Genomic DNA, 20,891 nt, shown 5'->3' with positions numbered 1-20,891 from the left:
CCAGGGGCGGCAGGGAGACACCCCGCGTCACTACATGGGTCACCTTGCGTCACGCCACATCACGCCACATCATGCCACGACAACCACTTTTCAAGCTGTCGCCGAAGATGTCGTCCAAATAGAGTGGGGGGTGGGGGGGTGGGGGTGAGGGTGGGGGAAGGGGGATGGAAGGAATGCTTGAAGTTAGAGAAATAAATATTCATATGGGTCAGTTGTCAGCTGCCCAAGCGGAATATGAGGTGCTGTTCCTCCAATTTGCATTTGGCTTCACTGACAATGGAGGAGGCCCAGGATAGATCGGATTAAACCAATAGGTTACAGAGAACAGGAGAGTCAGTCTATCTTCGGTTTAAACCAGCATCTGCAGCTCCTTCCTACGCGTTAACAAACTTGAATGGTGAAAAGAATCCAAGTCTTTAAAGTGATATTGGTCATAGAAGCTACATACAGAACCAGTGGCTTAACAAGGATAGCGAGAACTTGAACCATTTACCCCATCCATCTTAAGAGAGCTGGATGTGTGGATTCAATTTGCCCATAAAACATTCAAAAGTTTATTTTGGGGGAAAACAGAGTTGTCATCCTAACCTGTGCAAGAAGGAACTGCAGATGCTGGTTTAAACCGAAGATAGACGACAAAAAAAAAACTGGAGTAACTGAACCTTCTTCATAGTCTGAAGAAGGGTCTCGACCCGAAACATCACCCATTCCTTCTCTCCAGAGATGCTGCCTGTCCCGCTGAGTTCCTCCAGCATTTTGTTTCATCCTACCCAGTTAAATTCAGTTACATTGGAAGCAGAGGGCATTGCATTTGTGATTATGCAAGCACATTCATTATTATCAACCAGGGGTGAAATACAAGACAAGTATAAAACAAACTGCTGGAGGAACTCAGCGGGTCACACAGCCTTTCCATTTGCCTTCCCAGTTGCTGCTGCCCATGAGTTTAGTTTAGGTTAGAGAAACAGGCCCTTTGGCCCATCAAGTCCGCACCGACCAGCGATCCCTTCATATTAATACTATCCTACACACACTAGGGACAATTTAACATTTTCTACCAACCAATTAACCTACAAACCTGTACGTCTTTGGAGTGTGGGAGGAAACCGAAGATCTCAGAGAAAACTCACGCAGGTCACGGGGAGAACGTACAAACTCCGCACAGACAGCACCCATAGTCAGGATGGAACCCAGGACTCTGGTGCTGCAAGGCAGCAACTCTACCGCTACGCCACCCGAGTTCCACAAGCAGATTTTTTTCCACTAAAGACGGTATCATCTGCAGTCTCTTGTATCTCTCAACATAACACTCTGTTAAGACTTCCAAAGAACTATTCCAAATTTAATCTTGGCAGTTTCAAAATAGCAGATTTTAAAAAAAGACCATGTCTCCATAACACCAGCGTTCGGACATGTCCTGGAATGAATTATAATTTTATAATTGCGAAGCCACCACACAGATGCCAACATTTTAACGTGTACTTGTTATCTCTTCTGTTTTGATCTCAAAGTAAACGGCACGAGGAAAGCCTCTCCGAAAGACAGACACCATCAGAACGCAACCTCTTAGGTGCCAGAAATGTGGCAACTCTGTGCATTGCCCAGGTTCAGTTGAGTTCATTGTCACGTGTACCGAGGTGCAGTGAAAAGCTTTTGTTGCGTGCTATCCAGTCAGCAGAAAGACAATACATGGTTACAATCCAGCCACCCACAATGCACAGACTCATGATAAAGGGGGGGGGCAACAACCAGGTTCAGGAATAGCTACTTCCCCACAGCCATCAGGCTAGTAAACCTGGCTCGGACAAAACTCTGATTATTAATAACCAATTATCTGTTATTTGCAATTTATCATTTTATTTATTCATGTGTGTATATATTTATATTATAGTATATGGACACACTGATCTGTTTTGTAGTAAATGCCTACGGTTCGAATCCCGCTTGGAGTGCATACTGTCGTTGTGTCCTTGGGCAAGACACTTCACCCACCTTTGCCTGTGTGTGAATGTGTGTGAGTAATTGGTGGTGGTCGGAGGGGCCGTAGGCGCAGATTGGCAGCCACGCTTCCATCAGTCTGCCCCAGGGCAGCTGTGGCTACAGAAGTAGCTTACCACCACCGAGTGTGACTGAGGAGTGAATGAATAATGCGATGTAAAGCGCCTTGAGTATTAGAAAGGCGCTATATAAATCCCATCCATTATTATTATTATTACTATGTTCTGTGTGCTGAAGCAAAGCAAGAATTTCATTGTCCTATCAGGGACACATGACAATAAACTCACTTGAACTTGATAAAGGGAATAATGTTCAGACAAGGAAAAGCCAGCAAGGTCCAATCAAGGATGTCCCGAGGGTCACCTCAATGGGGTAGATAGTAGTTCTGGACTGCTCTCCGGTTGTGGTAGGATGATTCAGTTGTCCCATAACAGCCGGGAAGAAACTGTCCCTGAATCTGGAGGTGTGTGTTTGCACACTTCTATACCTTCTGCCCATTTACCATTTTAACTCAACTTCCAAGGCATCAGACACGTAGCAACTCTCTGTACTGAAGTCCGTTGTCTGATTTTACCAGATTGCCTGCAAAAACAAGGAACTTGGAAGTTTGAATGAGGGCGGGCTGGTTGCCGAGGTCATGTTCATTAGTGATAGGAGCAGAATTAGGCCATCCGGCCCGTCAGACTACTCTGCCATTCAATCATGGCTGATCTATCTTCCTCTCCTAAAGGCCTTTTTCCCCATAACCCCCGACACCCGAACTAATCAATAGACAATAGACATTAGGAGCAGGAGTAGGCCATTTGGCCCTTCGAGCCAGCACCGCCATTCAATGTGATCATGGCTGATCATTCCCAATCAGTACCCCGTTCCTGCCTTCAAGAATCTATCTATCTCTGCCTTCAAAATATCCATTGACTTGGCCTCCACAACCTTCTGAGCAACAAATTCCACAGATTCACCACCCTCTGTCTAAAGAAGTTCCTCCTTTCTAAAAGATCGCCCTTTAATTCTGAGGCTATGGCCTCTGGTCTGAGACTCTCCCACTAGTGGAAGCATATTCTCCACATCTACTCTATCCAGGCCTTTCACTATTTCGCTGAGGAGGGGGTGCAGTGTCCAAACAGAAGGGTACCTGAGACAATAGAGAATAGATGCAGGAGTAGGCCGTTCGGCCCTCCGAGCCAGCACCACCATTCAATGTGATCATGGCTGATCATCCAAAATCAGTACCCCATTCCTGCCTTCTCCCCATATCCCCTGACTCTGCTATCTTTAAGAGCCCCATCTAGCTCTCTTGAAAGTATCCAGAGAACCGGCCTCCACCAGGAGAATTCCAGGAGAATTCCACAGACTCACAACTCTGTGTGAAAAAGCGTTTCCTCATCTCTGCTCTAAATGGCTTACCCCTTATTCTTAAACTGTGGCCCCCTGGTTCTGGACTCCCCCAACATCGGGAACACGTTTTCTGCCTCTATCATGTCCAAACCCTTAATATACCCTTAATGTATCAATAAGATTCCCTCTCATCCTAAATTCCAGAGTATACATGCCCAGCTGCTCCATTCTCTCAGCATATGACAGTCCCGCCATCCCAGGAATTAACCTTGTGAACCTACGCTGCACTCCCTCAATAGCAAGAATGCCCTTCCTCAAATTTGGAGACCAAAACTGCACACAATACTCCAGGGGTGGTCTCACCAGAGCCCTGTACAACTGCAGAAGGACCTCTTTGCTCCTATACTCAACTCCTCTTGATACAAGGACCTGGAGAAGTTGGGGCTGGCCAACGTCATTAAATAGGGTCAAGAAAGGGTGTTGAATGGATGAGGAACTCAATGGGGAGCACAGAGGGGAGAAACTATAGGAATGTAGACAGAAACTGGGATGTACTAATATTGGTCATGAATAACAATGAGCTACTTTCAGGCTGTTACAAGAATTGCACGGGAAGACGATTGCATGGGGTGTAACAATATTTATAGCAGGTTGCCCAAAGCCACACTGCAGGAGCAAACATGGAAAGGCCAAGAGGAGTTGGCGTTCGAAGCGACGGGCGATTTATTAAAGTGGTGCTTGCGTACCAAGGTGCCAGCCAACGTTCACCCTTCAAGTGTGACTTTGTTGCATCTTGTTATATTCTCAGACCACGAGGTTACTCAGAAACTCGATTAACAGTAACGAGATTTTTGCAGAGACTTGATCAACAATACAACAAGGTCTTAATTACAGAATGGAACTGAGAAAGGCTCAGTTAGGTCACAAACGAGAATGAGATGACTGTCCACAAGTCTAAATTCATTAATGGGAGATCCAAATCTCTGTTACAATGATGGGTGCACACAAAATCAATGACATTCATGATAAGGGCCTGTCCCACTTACGTGTCCTTGGCACGCGTTGAACCGTGATGGTTCCACGAAGATCGGGCGCGATTCCGTGCATACGCACAGCCGTCTGGAGCGCGTGACGTCATTTGAAGATGGACACAAAGCTGGAGTAACTCAGCGGGACCGGCACCATACGATGCCCGTGCGCCTCAACGCGACCATGAGGTCGTGTAATTTGCGTGCCAAGGACAAGTAAGTGGGACAGGCCCTTTAGGCATTGTCTGTGGTTTCCTGCCACCTCATTAGCCCAATCCACATCCCTGTTCATCATTTATGAGCCCTACAACCCCCGCAACACAGGAATGAGTGGGTTAGCATACGATGAGCGTTTGACAGCACTGGGCCTCTACTCGTGGAGTTCAGAAGGTTGAGGGGGGCCCTCATTGAAACTTAGATTAATGAAAGGCATAGGCAGAGTGGATGTGGAAAGGATGTTTCCACTGGTGGGATTCTAGGACCAGAGGTCATAGCCTCAGAATTAAAGGGCACTCTTTTAAAAATGTGAGGAGGAACTTCTTTATTCAGAGGGTAGTTAATCTGTGGAACTCATTGCCACAGAGGGCTGTGGAGGCCAAGTCAGTGGATATTTTTAAGGCAGAGATCAGACAAATTCTTGATTAGAACGGGTGTCAAGGGCTATGGGGAGAAGGCAGGAAAATGGGATTAGGAGGCAGAGATCAAACCATGTTTGAATGGCGGAGTGGACTCGATGGGCCGAATGGCCTAATTCTACTCTTATAACTTGTGAACACGCACTGTGAGGAGTTTGTGAATATTCTATGCAGACTGAGTTATACGTATCGCACATGTACAAGACTGAAGATGGAGCAAATGTCCATTGCTGGGTTTATAGAAGACTGGGTACATGCAAGGGTGAAGACATGTGGGATCAGTGGAGGAAACATTTGGGGTCGAGTTGCCAATTGCCTGGAATATTTCAAGCTCCCATTTCAACGTTTCAATTCCACGTACCTTTCTGTCGTTTGGTTCTGTTGCTTCCCCTCTGTAATGACCCTGTGGAAAGTTCAAATAGATTGTGTGATCTAGAAGAGTTTGCATTGGTTGTCCACCTCCATTCTACACAACATTTGAAAACATTAAAAAGGTCTTTAGACTTTTGACTTTAGAGATACAGCGGTGAAACAGGCCCTTCGGCCCACCAGGTTTACGCCAACCAGCGATCACCCCGTACACTAACACTATCCTACACACGGGGGATAATTTTACAACTTAAAGCCGATTAACGTACAAACCTGTACGCCTTTGGACTCTGGGGGGTGTGGGGGGGAATACAGGAGCACCTGGAGAAAACCCACGCAGTCCCAGGGAGAACTCCGTACAGACAGCACCCACAGTCAGGATCGAACCCAGGTCTCTGGTGCTGTAAGGAACTCTACTGCTGCACCACTGTACTGCCCTACAAGTTTCCAAATTTGCCCTGTACAACTGATGAAGGTTGAACGTACAATGCAGATGAATGTACATTGTTCTTGAACAACTTAATTGTAAATTGCTAGATGTGTATTATGATAGAACTTGGAAATGATAACATAGGAAGATTCATTTTACCACAGAACTGGACCCATTTGTAATATTATTTTGTCTATATTGCGGCAGAACTTGATCTAATTGCAATATAGTCCATTTCTTCTTGTTGTAGAATTTGGTGACTGCTATGTATCTCCGTATATTCTTTAACTACATAGAACAAGGTAATTTGGCCCATGGTAAGTAGGTAATTTTAAGGCAGAGATTGACAGATTCTTGGTTAGTGCAGGTGTCAGAGGTTATGTGGAGAAGGCAGGAGAATGGGGTTAGAGAGATAGATCAGCCATGATTGAATGGCAGAGTAGACTTGATGGGCCAAAAGGCCTAATTCTACTCCTATTCCTATGACCTTATGACCAGCCACGATTGAATGGTGGAGTAGACTTGATGGGCTGAATCGCCTACATCTGTTCCTGGAACTTAAACCCATATAGTTAGATGATATACAATTGTTCTCAAAATTTCTTACGTCAAGAACATTTTGGAATTGCTGATTGTACATTTAATTTCCACTTACTCCAAATTCAATCTAATAAAAGACACCATCGCCAAACACTGGCACAACCCCACTTGCCTGTTCCCCTGCATATTTATGCTATAGTGGAGATGGGTAAAATGTCTCTGCTCATTCAAAACTTACTCAACATATCAAAAAGTATGTGAGATATTTTATTTGCCTTTTACATCCTTTATAGCTTGGCGTTAGTCAAGAGTGTTTACTGTTACATGTCCCAGATAGAACAATGAAATTCTTACTTGCAACAGAATAATACACTGTAGACAATATAATAAACAAGAAAAAAGCTCAGTGTGTGTGTAGACACATATACAAACTCACAAATATATATGTACATGTACTCATACACATATATCTGTGTCTCTATATAATATGTGTATATGTATATGTAATAATAATAATAATGGATGGGATTTATATAGCGCCTTTCTAATACTCAAGGCGCTTTACATCGCATTATTCATTCACTCCTCAGTCACACTCGGTGGTGGTAAGCTACTTCTGTAGCCACAGCTGCCCTGGGGCAGACTGATGGAAGCGTGGCTGCCAATCTGCGCCTACGGCCCCTCCGACCACCACCAATCACTCACACACATTCACACACAGGCAAAAGTGGGTGAAGTGTCTTGCCCAAAGACACAACGACAGTATGCACTCCAAGCGGGATTCGAACCGGCTACCTTCCGGTTGCCAGCCGAACACTTAGCCCATTGTGCCATCTGTCGTCCCACACACATGTACACACACATATATATGTATGTGTGTATATATTTATGTATGTGTATATTTTTATTTACACACACATGTATACATATGTGTATACACATATGGGTATACACATGTATGTATTTATGTGCATGTGTGTGTATGTATATACACACACACGTATGTATATGTGTATATTTTTTGAAATATTCACACACATATACATATATGTACACACACACACATATACATATATACACACACACAATAAACAACAGTGATCGTGCAATAATATCTACGCAGTTCAGAGCTTTGTATGGAGGTTTGTAGAGTTTAAAAGCCTGAAAGCTGAAGGGAAGAACTTACATCGTGTAAAGGATAGGCTGCCATGTAAACTCCACTGGCAAGAAGACTGGTGATTCCTGTGTCAAAACAAAAGCTAGTTTAAACATGGCAGAACGCAAGAACAAAGTTACAAATCTAATAAAAGAAAGTGCTTCAAATTCAAACAAAAGTTGTTCCTTAGATTCAAAAGGATCAATAAACAAAATTGTTTAAGACACATTGGATGGTCCATTTAACTTTTTAACTGTAGACCGGGTATATAAATAGTATGGAACAAGATGCCAGAGGAGGTAGTTGAGGCAGGGACTATCGCAATGTTTAAGAAGCAATTAGACAAATACATGGATAGGGGCAAGTTTGGAGGGATACAAGCCAAATGCAGACAGGTGGGGCCAGAGTAGATGGGACATGTTGCTCAGTGGGCAATTTGGGCCAAAGGGCCTGTTTCCACACTGCATGCCTCTTTAACTCTGAGACTAATTGTGTTTAGTTTACTTTAGAGATACAGCGTGGAAACAGGTCCCTGGGCTCACCGAGTCCATGCTGACCATCAATCACCCGTTCACACTAGTTCGATCTTTTCCCACCTTCGTGTCCTATACACTACAGGCAATTTATAGAAGCCAAATAACTTACAAACCTGCACATCTTTGGGATATGGGAGGAAACCCGGAGCACCCGGAGAAAAGCACACAGGTCACAGGGAGAACATACAAACTCCGTAGAGAGAACACCTGTAGTTGGGATCGAACCTGGGTATTTGGCACTGTGAGGCAGCAACTCTACCGTTGTGCCAATTAGCCGGACCCTAATCGTTCCAGAATATAATAATGACAAACTCAGGGGGAAAATTGCTGAACCGACTGCAAATTAATTAGCATGAGAAGATTGAGGGGGGATCTTATAGAAACTTACAAAATTCTTAAGGGGTTGGGACAGGCTAGATGCAGGAAGATTATTCCTGATGTTGGGGAAGTCCAGAACAATGGGGCACAGTTTAAGGATAAGAGGGAAGTCTTTTAGGACCGAGATGAGAAAATCATTTTTTACACAGAGTGGTGAATCTGTGGAATTCTCTGCCACCGAAGGTAGTCGAGGCCAGTTCTTTGGCTATATTTAAGAGGGAGTTAGATGTGGCCCTTGCGGCTAAAGGGATCAGGGGGTATGAAGAGAAGGCAGGTACAGGATACCGAGTTGGATGATCAGCCATGATGATATTGAATGGCGGTGCAGGCTCGAAGGGCCAAATGGCTTACTCCTGCACCTATTTTCTATGTTACCAACCACAATGGATGTGGCATGCAGAGATTTCATTACATACAACCTTTTTAATATTAATGTTTACGGGCATGCATCTTACGACAATGGTTTGGAATTAAAGCTGCTTTACCCATGCTGTATTTGGCTTTGGTGCAGGTTGTTCTTTTTAAAATTTCATAGACCTATGAGAGAAAAAAAGAGCAAGTTTATTGTATCTTAGTCAATACCGCACCCATTGGAATTGTACTGTAGGGGGAAAGTTCGATTACTCGTTACATCAAGAAATCAGGGTACAACTGCACTAGAAACCAAAGCTGCTTTTTGAATATCAACTCCAGGCAACATCTTAAAAAGGTTGACACCAAAAACTGCAGATGCTGGTTTACACATAGAAACATTGAAAATAGGTGCAGGAGGAGGCCATTCGGCCCTTTGAGCCAGCACCGCCATTCATTGCGATCACTGCTGATCATCCCCAATCAATAACCGTGTCTGCCTCCTCCCCATATCCCTTGATTCCACTAGCCCCTAGAGCTCTATCTAACTCTCTACTAATAAAAACATAGAAAATAGTTTCATTGACACAAAATAACAAAGTGCTGGAGTAACTCAGCGGGCCAGGCAGCATCTCTGGAAGATATGGATAGGTGACGTTTCAGGTTGGGATTCTTCTTCAGAAGGATCCGGACTAGAAACGTCGCCTATCCATGTTCTCCATAGATGCTGCCTGACCTGCTGAGTTACTCCAGCATTTTGTGTCTAATGCACACATAGTTATCAGCAGCAGTCTTCTTGAGGTTTCCACTGGGCCTCTCCTGTTGATGCAAGATTGTCTGGCAAACACAAGGAACTGCAGATGCTGGTTTACATAAAAACGACAATGCTGGTGTAACTCAGCAGATGAGGCTGCGTCTCTGGAGGGCACATGGATAGGTGACGTTTTGGGTCGGGACCCTTCTTCTGACTCGGTCAGAGCAGGGTTGAAGAACAGCAAGAATCACAGAGGAGGAAGAGCAAGGGAGAGTTGCAGGGAACTCCTCTTGGAGAGAAGAGGAGAAAGTCTTCAAATTAGTCAGACATTGAGGAGATTACACAGTGGAGCAGCAAAATGTTGACACAAGAAACTGCAGGTGATTGATTATTTAAAATGTGTTGGTGTAACTCAGTAGGACAGGCAGCATCTCTGGAAGACATGTTGCATTAACGAAGAATGGCCCCAACCTGAAACATCACCTATCCATGTGCTCCAGTGATGCTTCTTAGCCCATTGAGTTACTCCAGAACTTTGTGTCCTTCTCTAGAAAGCACGCCTTCCAAAACATGGGTTAGCATTCAGTTCTTGCCAAGTTTCTCCCTTGACAACTGGATTTGAATCTTAAGGTTAGATTAGTAAACCATTAAAAAAAATATTAAGACTCAAATGCCCAAGCATTTGACGGCACTGGGCCTGTACTCGGTGGAGTTTAGAAGAATGAGGGGGACCTAATGGAAACATACAGAATAATGAAAGGCTTGGATAGAGTGGATGCGAGAAGATGTTTCCACTAGTGGGAGAGTCTAGGAGTTGAAGTCATATCCTCAAAATTAAAGGACTTCTTTTAGGAAGGAGATGAGGAGCAATTTTAGTCAGAGGGTGGTGAATCTGTGGAATTCTTTGCCACAGAAGACTGCGGAGGCCAAGTCGTTGGATATTTTAAAGGCAGAGATAGATAGATTCTTGGTTAGTACAGGATTCAGAGGTTATGGGGAGAAGGCAGGAGAATGGGGTTAGGAAGAAGAGATAGATCAGTCATGATTGAATGGTAAGGTAGACTTGATGGGCCAAATGGCCTAATTCTGCTCCTATCAGTTATGATCTTATGAATACACCGGAGGCTTCATAAGGCTGGCTGGCAGGCAGAGCGACACACACACACCCACACACACCCACACACACCCACACACACCCCTCAACCCCAATGTTGGGCTGAAGTCACAAAGACCAGATCAGGCAAGCATGGCTCATTCCCTTCTTTAAAAGAACCTTGTAAAACTTTATGGATTCACCCATAATTGATGCAGGATCTCAACCCAAAACATCGACATTTATTTTCCCTTCCACAGATGTCGCTCAACCCATTGAGTTCTCGTGGAGTTAGTCTCCCAGCTCTTGCATCTGCAGAAACAAATTTTAAAACTGCAGATGCTGGTTAAGACATAAAAGGCCACAAAGTGCTGGAGTAACTCAGCAGGTCAGGCAACATCTCTGAGAACATGGTTAGGTGATGTTTCAGTTCTGACAAAAGGGTCTTGACCTGCCCATGTTCCCCACAGAAGCTGCTTGACCTGCTGAGTTACTCCAGCACTTAGAATCCTTGCAGCATCTGCAGTGCTAGTGCCTCCTTACTATGGAGCTAGCGAATTTCATTCAAATTGTTGCAATGAATGGAATGCCATTAATGGATCCACCAATGTTGATGCTGGAGCAGCAGCAGCATCATCGATGTTCCCGTTACACAAGTTCAAATCTCACCTCCGCTAGTTGCAAGAGTTAATTCCAGTTAAATGATTAGAGTGGGTATAAAACACTTGCATCAGTAATGGTGACACGAAATGCCACAAACACTCATCCAGCTCATTTTATTCCCACACACCCAATATGGGAACAATATTTGCTGTGCTTTTCAAGTTCTGGCTGTGAAGAGACACAGAAACATGGATGACCTTTCAAGCAATCTCAAAAATAAAGTTCTCCATCGCTCTATACCTCTCGTTTCAGTCTCCCCCGACTCTCAGTCTGAAGAAGGGTCTCGACCCAAAACATCAGCCTTTCCTTCTCTCCAGGGATGCTGCCTGTCCCGCTGAGTTACTCCAGCTTTTTGCATCTATCTACCATCCCCTCTAACGGAGAAACATTTCAACCCAAGGCCATTGACAAAACTGCTGGGAAAATGGACTAATATTTGTGGGGGAAGAGAAAACGGACAATTGATGACTTTGCCTCCAGGTCAGGTTAGGGTCAGTTAGCAGCTGACTCAGAAGTACGCTTGTTCGAGTCTCACCCCACTGGGTCAAATCAAGCCTTACTCCAGGGATTAGAGCTCACCAAAAAACAAAACAACACATTTGAGACACTAATGACAAAGGAGCACTGCGTTGGCTTTCAAATGAAACTTAACATGCAAGCCGTCAGTCAAGAGAAGGCATTGCTTTGGAGAGCAGAAAGGATATTGCGTTACTCATGCCATCGTTTATCCTTCTATCAACACCAGAGATAATTTGATCGCGACATATTGCTGTTTATAGGAGCGTGCTGCGCACTAAACGATCGCTACATTTCAGAGACGGCACTTCTGAGAAGCCCCACTGAGCAGAGACCATGTGAAGCCCTGCATGAAGTGCACGCCTGCCTCTCTTTGCCAGGAACTGAGTGGGCCCTAGGGTGACTGAGGTATATGTTGCCTTGCAAGGAGGGCAAGGAAATTTACATGGAAGAGAAATGTAATTGAGAAGGAACTGCCTTGAGGGAGCAGGGTGCATCTTCAGGACACATACATTACAGAAGTGTGCAAGGCAGAGAAATGATGTCCGACTATTTAATTAGGCATCGAGTTTAAATCTGTCGTCAGGATAAGAGCAAGATCTATTCAATCAGAAGCAGAATACTAAAAACAATTACTGTGTTTAAGAAGGAACTGCAAATGCTGGAAAATCGAAGGTACACAAAAATGCTGGAGAAACTCAGCGGGTGCAGCAGCATCTATGCTGCTGCACCCGCTGAGTTTCTCCAGCATTTTTGTGTACCTAAAAACAATTACTGTGTGGACTTCAGTTCAGTTCAATTTAGTCACGTGTACAGTGAAACGCTTATGTCGCGTGCTATCCAGTCAGCGGAAAGACAATACATGATTAAGATCGAGCCGATAACAGCATATGTGATAAGGGAATAACATTTAGTGCAAGGTAATGCGGAGAATGGTCAGGTCTTTCAGTTCAAAAAGGTCAAAGTTAAAGGCTTGTTTTCTCTGGAATTTAGAAGGATGAGAGGGCATCTCATTGAAACATACAAGATTAAGGGTTTGGACACGCTAGTGGCAGGAAACATCTTCCCGATGTCGGGGGAAGTACAGAACCTGGGGCCACAGTTTAAGATTAAAGGGTAAGCAATTTAGAACGGAGACGAGGAAACACTTTTTCTCACAGAGAGGTGCGAGTCTATGGAATTCTCTGCCGAGGCCAGGTGTACCATTCACTGCCCCTTGTGAGGAAGTTTCAACTCTTCACCAGACAGGGTGGCACGGTGGCGCAGCGGTAGAGTTGCTGCCTCACAGCGCCAGAGACCCGGGTTGGATTCTGGCAACGGGTGCTGTCTGTACAGAGTTTGTACACCAGCGTGGCACTTCTACTGTCCCCTCCAGTACTCTCACTGCCCGTCTCATGATATACAGATATGGAGGACAAACAACTACCTAAAGCTCAACACCAGTAAAACTGAGCTACTCCTCATTGGCACCAAATCTACACTCAAAAACCAATATCTGTTCGCTCCCCATCGCTGAAGCCATCATACCCGTCTCTACACAGGTTAAGAGCCTTGGTAGACAAAATTGCTGGAGAAACTCAGTGGGTGCAGCAGCATCTATGGAGCGAAGGAAATAGGCAACGTTTCGGGCTGAACCCCTTCTTTAGACTGAAAAGAGCCTTGGTGTTAACTTGGACAGTACCCCTTCTTTCTCCAGTCATATAAACAATGTCTCCCGGATTGCCTTTTTCCATCTACGAAACATCTCCAGACTACGGCCTGCTTTAACACAACACTCCACGGAAGTTCTAGTCAATGCCTTGGTCACATCACACATTGACTACTGCAATGCCACCCTGGCAGGCATCCCCAACAAGATTATACATCGACTTCAACTCATCCAGAACTCTGCAGCGCGGATTATCACAAGTCCACTGATCATGTCACACCCCTGCCGACTGGCTCCCTGTGTCACAAAGGATTAACTTTAAAATTGTATTATTAACATTTAAAGCGCTTCGTAACCCTTCCCCAGTTTATCTCACAGACCTCCTGCAGACTCACACCCCCACCCGCTCCCCGCGGTCTACTGGCTCTACCACTCATCGACCTCGGCACAATGGGTGCCAGCGCCTTCTCCCACTCTGCACCTAAACTTTGGAATAACAACCCCCTCACATCCGCATACTGGACTCCATGACTGAAGTCAAAACCGCTCTTAAAACCCATCTTTTTAAACTAGCTTACTCATTTTAACTGCAACAATTGCATCTTATTTCATATCAAGCTTAACCCGTTGTGCTATGCTTTGTTGCTTATCGTATGTATATTACTGAGATTATGTGATGTAAGGTGACCTTGAGTGTCTTGAAAGGCGCCATTAAACAAATTGTATTATTATTCGCCCAGTGACCATGTGGGTTTTCTCCAGGTGCTCCGGTTTCTTCCCACATTCAAAAGACGTACAGGTTTGTAGGTTAATTTGGCTTTGGAAAAATTGTAAATTGTGTAGGACAGTGCTAGTGCATGGGGATAGCTGGTCGGCGTGGACCCGGTGGGCTGAAGGGCCTGTTTCCGCGTTGAATCTCTAAACTAAAAACTAGACTGGAGTGACTCAGCGGGTCAGGCAGCATCTCTGGATTACATGGGTAGGCGACGTTTCGGGTTGGGTCCCTTCGTCATATACGTTCTGGTGGAGATACAGAGCGGTGGAGCAACTCAACAGAGAGACAGAGCACAAATTGTGATGGATGACAAGAAATTAGAAAGTGCGCACAATTTCAAGGGTCAAAATCTGCATGAAAGCTGAGAGTTGTGAGTGGGATTTCAGAGCAAGTACAGTAACTGTACTGTGTTGCTCACCTTGTCCACAAGTAAATAAAACGTCGCAAGGTCATAATCGATAGGAGCAGAATTAGGCCATTTGGCCCATCAAGCCTACTCTGCCATTCAACCATAGCTGATCTATCTCTCCCTCCTAAACCCATTCTCCTGCCTTCTCCCCATAATCCCCGACACATGTACTTATCACAGTATGTCTGGAAAATGAATGCAAGCGGTTAGAGCCCAGTTGATCGGGGACGACAAAGGGCTTAGTCACTTATCTCATTATTGACCGCTTTGAGATATCCTAGATTGAAAGCATCACCTTGGATTGCAGGCATCATATCTTAATCGGTCCACCTTCTGAGACTCATTAGCTGGGCTCAATCAAAACGGAGTCTGACCCAGCAGCATTGTGACAATCTCAAGGTACCTCCTAACCCACTGGAGTGTATTTACCAGAAAGCGAATGAGGCAAACAACCGGCAGGTAATGATGACACCAGCCCAACCGGCTGGTCTTAATTTAGCAGCTGAGCAAGCAAGCAAGTCCTTCAAAGGAGTTATTGTATACAGGTGGAAAATGGTGCCCCAGGTCAATTCCCACAACATGCTCAATGAGAAACAATTACACCTCGTTAATTAATGCTCTTGCTGAGGTAATGAGACACAGTGGTGTTTTGAGCTGCAAGGCACTCTTTAGACTTTAGAGATACAGCGCGGAAACACGGCCCCTCCGCCCAACGAGTCCACGCTGACGAGCGATCACCCCGCATGCCAGCACCATCCCACAACACTAGGGACAAATTACAATTCACAGACGGCAATTAACCTACAAACATGGAGTGTGGGAGGAAACCGGGGCACCTGGAGAAAGCCCACGCAGGTCACGGGGAGAACGTACAATCTCCTTACAGACAAGCACTCGTGGTCAGGATGCAACCCGGGTCTCTGGCGCTGGTTATGGTAATACCCCTTCTACTCACTGGCCACTCAGAATGGGATAAGAAAACAGAAATCCACAGACGCTGAAACAAAATAAGGAGTGCTGGAAATACTCAGGTCAGGCAACCACTGAGGTAGAGGAATAAAACTGCACAAATACAGATTCTGCCTGACTATTATTAGAACTATTGTTAGTTTCATCAGAAGGATCCAGACCTGAAATGTCACCATTCCATGTTCTCCAGAGATGCTGCCTGAGCCACTGAGTCGCTCCAGCATTTGTGCCTAACCTTGGCATAAAGCAGCATCTACAATTCCTTGTTATGATCGGTATTTTAGTTTATAATGAAGTGACCAGAACCATCTCACTGCAACAGCATCACTTCCCTCTACTCCCCTTTCCTTTCTCCCACTTGTTGATGTTTATGTTAAGATTTACACCAGTTCTATGTTATTCCACTTTCGCATCCACTCCCTACACACTCGGGGCAATTATTTTTTTTACAGAGCAGCACAGTGGCGCAGCGATAGATTTGCTGCCTTTCAGCGCCAGAGACCCGGGTTCGGTCCTGACTATGGGTGTTTTCTGTGCGGAGTTTGTATGTTCTCCCCGTGTGTTTTCTCATAGATCTTCAGTTTCCTCCCACACTCCAAATACGTACAGGCTTGTAGGTTAATTGGCTTGGTATACATGTAAAATTGACCCTGGTGTGTGTGTAGGGTGGTGATAATGTGCGGGGGTCAGTATGGACTCGGTGCGCTGAAGAGCCTGTTTCCACACGGTTTCTCTAGACTAAACTCCACAAAATATTTTTTTTCACATTTACGATCAGCATTTAAATGTGCAATGTCAAATTAAATGTACGGCAACTACTTTAAAGATTAACTCACAGAAAGGGCTAGAACCAGAGTCATTCTTTGAAAGCATTGTAGTGATCGTAAAAAAACAAGAACACTTCTAGGACATGGAGTTCTGGAGTAATTCAGTGGGTCAGGCAGCATCTCTAGAGAACAGGAATAGGTGACGGTTTGGGTGGAGACCTTTCTTCAGACACCTTTTGTTGTGTGCTATCCAGTCAGCGGAAAGACAATACACCATTACAATCAAGCTATTACAGTGTAGGAAGGAACTGCAGATGCTGGTTTAAACACAAAAAACTGGAGTAACTCGGCAGGACAGGCAGCATCTCTGGAGAGAAGGAATGGGTGATATTTCGGGTCGAGACCCTGCTTCAGACCCGAAATTTCACCCATTCCTTCTCTCCAGAGATGCTGCCTGCCCCGCTGTTGGGTCTATTACAGTGTCTAGATACATGATAAGGGAATAACGTTTCGTGCAAGGTAAAGCCCAGCAAATTCCTAACAAGGATAGTCGAAGGTTCATCAATGAACCTCTGCTCTCTGGATGTGGGAATGATATCATGTGTGCCAGTACCTAATTAAATGAAGAGAGATTTAGGGGTGGCACAGTGACACAGCAGGAGACTTGCTCCCATGGAATCAGGCAGGATTCAAACCCCTTGTAAACTTACATAATATTTGTATTACTTTTCTGTAACAGACTTAAAACTACTGAATCTGTGGAATTCTCTGCCACAGAAGGCAGTGGAGGCCAATTCATTGGATGTTTCAAGAGAGAGTTAAATTTATCTCTTAGGGATAACAGAATCGAGGGATATGGGGAAAAAGCAGGAACGGGGTACTGATTTTGGATAATCAGCCGTGATCACTTTGAATGGCGGTGCTGGCTCCAAGGGCCGAATGGCCTACTCCTGCACCTACTGTCCATGTTATTTACTGGTGGTTACAAATTAGGAGGAAAGAATGTATCAGAATTATTTTACTATCCTGAAAGTTTACATATCCAGAGCAATAACCAGCGAGTTGTAAATACAGGACCCAAAATAGTTTATCTTTATCTTCAACGAGCTGCATTTATGTACACACGGTCTTTTATTGACTCGAAAACCCATCAGAAAGGTTTAACCAAACAGTTTTTTAATAGATTCCATCATCAGTGAAATGAGAACAGCAGAGCCAAGCATGTAAGCACCAATCTCAGCAGGAATGTGAATTAACGACAGTCCCAATGAGTTCCGAAGCAATTTAGGGAAACACAAATTGTTTTCTTTCCACAACAAGGAAGTTTACTCTCATGTTGTTGACAAATTCAACATAACTTCCTGCACAATCTCAGTTTAGTTCCGAGATACAGCACGGAAACAGACCCTTCGGCCCACCGAGTCCGTACCAACTAGCAATCCCCGCACACAAACGCTCTCCTACACACATGCACCAGGGACAATTTACAATTTATACCAAAGCCAATTAACCGACAAACCTGTACACCTTGAGTGTGGGAGGAAGCCAGAGATCCCGGAGAAAACCCACACAGGTCACGGGAAGAATGTACAAACTCCGTACAGGCAGCACCCGCAGTCAGGATTGAACCTGGGTTTCAGGCGCTGTAAGGCAGCAACTCTACTGCTGCACCACCGTGCCGCCACTAAATCAATTTTCATTTAATTAGGAACTGGCACACATGATATCACTAACTTAAATCATTGGTGCAATTGAAGTAATTTTGAACTCTTAAATGTTACCAACAGTCCCTCACCTTGACGAATGTTGAATCTGTGGATCTAAACAGTTACCCATGATCAATTTTAAACTAATTTGACATTTGTTTAATCATTCTACTGTTGCCAATTTTACTCAAGGAGTTGACTGAGGCAACTGAAACCCCACAAAACATGAGCAAAATGCATGTGCTGGAAGAACCTGGCAGGTCTGGCTGCACCTGTGGAAGGAAAGAATTCAAGGCTTCGGAAGAAAGATCCTGATCTGAAGTGTCGACTACCCATTTCCCTCCACGGATGCTGCCTGACCTGCCGAGTTCCTCCAGCACTTTTATGTTTTGATCGTGATTCAAGTATTTGCAGTTCCTTGTGCACCAAGGCTCAGGAACAGGTTCTTCCCCTCTGTTATTATAAGGCTTCTGAATGGACCTCCCAACAGCCCATGAAACTGTCCTATTCACTGCTACCCTATTGCTGATATAGGGACGTTGTCTCTAGAACTGTTGCAGTACAATGTGTAGAAAGCTGGATCAAGCTGAAGATGGACACAAAATGTTGTGTGCTATCCAGTCAGCGGAAAGACAATACACAATCAAGCTATTACAGTGCAGGAAGGAACTGCAGATACTGGTTTAAACCGAAGATAAAGACAAAACGCTGGAGTAATTCAGCGGGACAGGCAGCATCGCTGGAGAGAAGGAATGGGGGACGTTTCGAGTCGAGACCCTCCTTCAGTCTATCTCTGATACGATATAATGCTGAGAATTATATTCCGCACTCTGTGTCTTCCCTTTTGCTCTATCAATTGTACTTGAGATGGGATTAATGGCATTTATGTATATCTGATCTATCTTTTAGCATTGTTTAAGTAGGAACTGCAGATGCTGGAAAATCGAAGGTAGACAAAAGTGCTGGAGAATCTCAGTGGGTGCAGCCTGCAGAAGGGTTTTGGCCCAAAACGTTGCCTATTTCCTTTGCTCCATAGATGCTGCTGCACCCGCTGAGTTTCTCCAGCACTTTAGTCTACCTTATCTTTTATGTGTAATATCCGATTGGATCAGGGAGCTTGCAAAACAAAGATCTTCACTCTACCTCCGTTCATGTGACAATAATAAACTTAATTTTATAGAGTCAGTACTGAGGTCGATGATGTTTACCTCCGAGTTAAAGGCTAACCAATTCACACTAATGGTTTTTGATTGAACTATTGAAATCTGAGCTCCCCAAGATTAACATCTTAGTTTGCACAACATACAGTCAATGGATTTCTTTAAAAAAATAAAATAAATAAATATATATATATATATTGATTGGATGAGAATGGCTCATGATGAGTATGATGCAAAACAATAAGGTGTGCTTCTATTATATTCAAGATAGTAGACATTGAGCAAATGCCATTCTAAAGGCTGTACATGTTAATTTGCACCTTGCTTAGACCATAGTAGGCACATGATATACAGTACAGCATACGATAAAATGATCCAGAGGCATTGGAGGAGGCATAAAAGACCTTCACTGGAATGAAAATAACCATGAGGTAGAACCATGAGGTAGAACCATGAGGGAGGGATGAAATGGCCATCCAATTCTCTTTGTTATTGCAAATCCAAAACCACAGGAAATTCCAGCGAATTGTGGATGCAAGCCAGACCATCACACAGACCAATCTTCCTTCCACCGACTCCATTTATATCTCACGCTGCCTCAGCAAGGCCAGCAGCATAATCAAGGACCAGTCACACCCTGGCCACTCCCTCTTCTCCCCGCTCCCATCGGGCAAAAGGTACAGAAGCGTGACAACACACACCTCCAGATTCAGGAACAGTTTCTTCCCAGCTGTTATCAGGCAACTGAACCATCCCACCACAACCAGAGAGCAGTCCTGAACTACTATCTACCTCATTGGTGACCCTTGGACTATCCTTGATCGGACTTTACTGGCTTTACCTTGCACTAAATGTTATTAGACAATAGACAATTCCCTGCTCATGTACCTGTACACTGTGAGTGGCTCAATTGTAATCATGTATTGTTTTTCCACTGATTAGTTAGCATGCAACAAAAGTTTTTCACTGTACCTCGGTACACGTGACAATAAACTAAAACTGAATCAAAATCCTTGTCTTTTCTCAGATTCTCTTTACAATTCGAAGCACATTTCTGCCCTCCACCTTCCAATACTATCTTGGTTCAAAGTTAGTTTTCCTTCATCCTCAAGTCTCTCATTTGCCCCCACTTCACAACGCCCGTTTCCTTGTCAAATGAATGACCAGCATTTCAGTTGTTGGTAGGTCATCAAATTTCCTTCCCGCATGCCTAAGCAGTTGTTCAACTGGTCCCAAAAACATCACGACCGCTGCGCCTTGAACTTAGCCGGACCAGACCTTGAAGAGAACGACATCCTTCTTCTAATGGGCAGCACAGTGGCGCAACAATATCTTTCCCGCCTTTCAGCGCCAGGGACCCGTGTTCGATCCTGACTACGAATGCTGTCTGTACGGAGTTTGCAAATTCTCCCCGTGGGTTTTCTCTGTGTGCTCCCGTTTCCTTCCACACTCCAAAGACGTACAGCTGTGTGGGTTCATTGGCTTGGTATAAGGCCATAAGGGATAGGAGTAGAATTAGGCCATTTGGCCCATCAAGACGACTACACCATTCAATCATGGCTGATTTATCTCAGTCTCTTAATCCCATTCGCCTGCCTTCTCCCCATAACTTTTGACACCTGTACTAATCAAGAATATATCTATCTCTACCTTAAAAAATATTGTGCGTGTG

General features: G+C 44.5%; 1 protein-coding gene across 5 annotated transcripts in view; it reads right to left on the bottom strand.

Moving 5' to 3' along the window:
- The window catches only part of ano1 (anoctamin 1), a 173,824-nt gene that overhangs the window by 72,024 nt on the left and 80,909 nt on the right, over window positions 1-20,891 (bottom strand). For all 5 annotated transcript variants that reach the window (XM_033038711.1, XM_033038714.1, XM_033038710.1 and 2 more), the window contains 3 exons: window positions 8,894-8,945; window positions 7,525-7,580; window positions 5,361-5,402 (listed from right to left, as the gene is read on the bottom strand). In XM_033038711.1, the coding sequence (XP_032894602.1) occupies window positions 5,361-5,402; window positions 7,525-7,580; window positions 8,894-8,945 (150 nt within the window). The remainder of the gene's footprint in view (window positions 1-5,360; window positions 5,403-7,524; window positions 7,581-8,893; window positions 8,946-20,891) is intronic.

Source organism: Amblyraja radiata, chromosome 20 (assembly GCF_010909765.2).
Source record: "Amblyraja radiata isolate CabotCenter1 chromosome 20, sAmbRad1.1.pri, whole genome shotgun sequence".
Classification (NCBI taxonomy): domain Eukaryota; kingdom Metazoa; phylum Chordata; class Chondrichthyes; order Rajiformes; family Rajidae; genus Amblyraja; species Amblyraja radiata.
The sequence above is the reverse complement of the archived record's forward strand: the minus strand, read 5'-3'. Positions and strand labels throughout refer to the sequence as shown.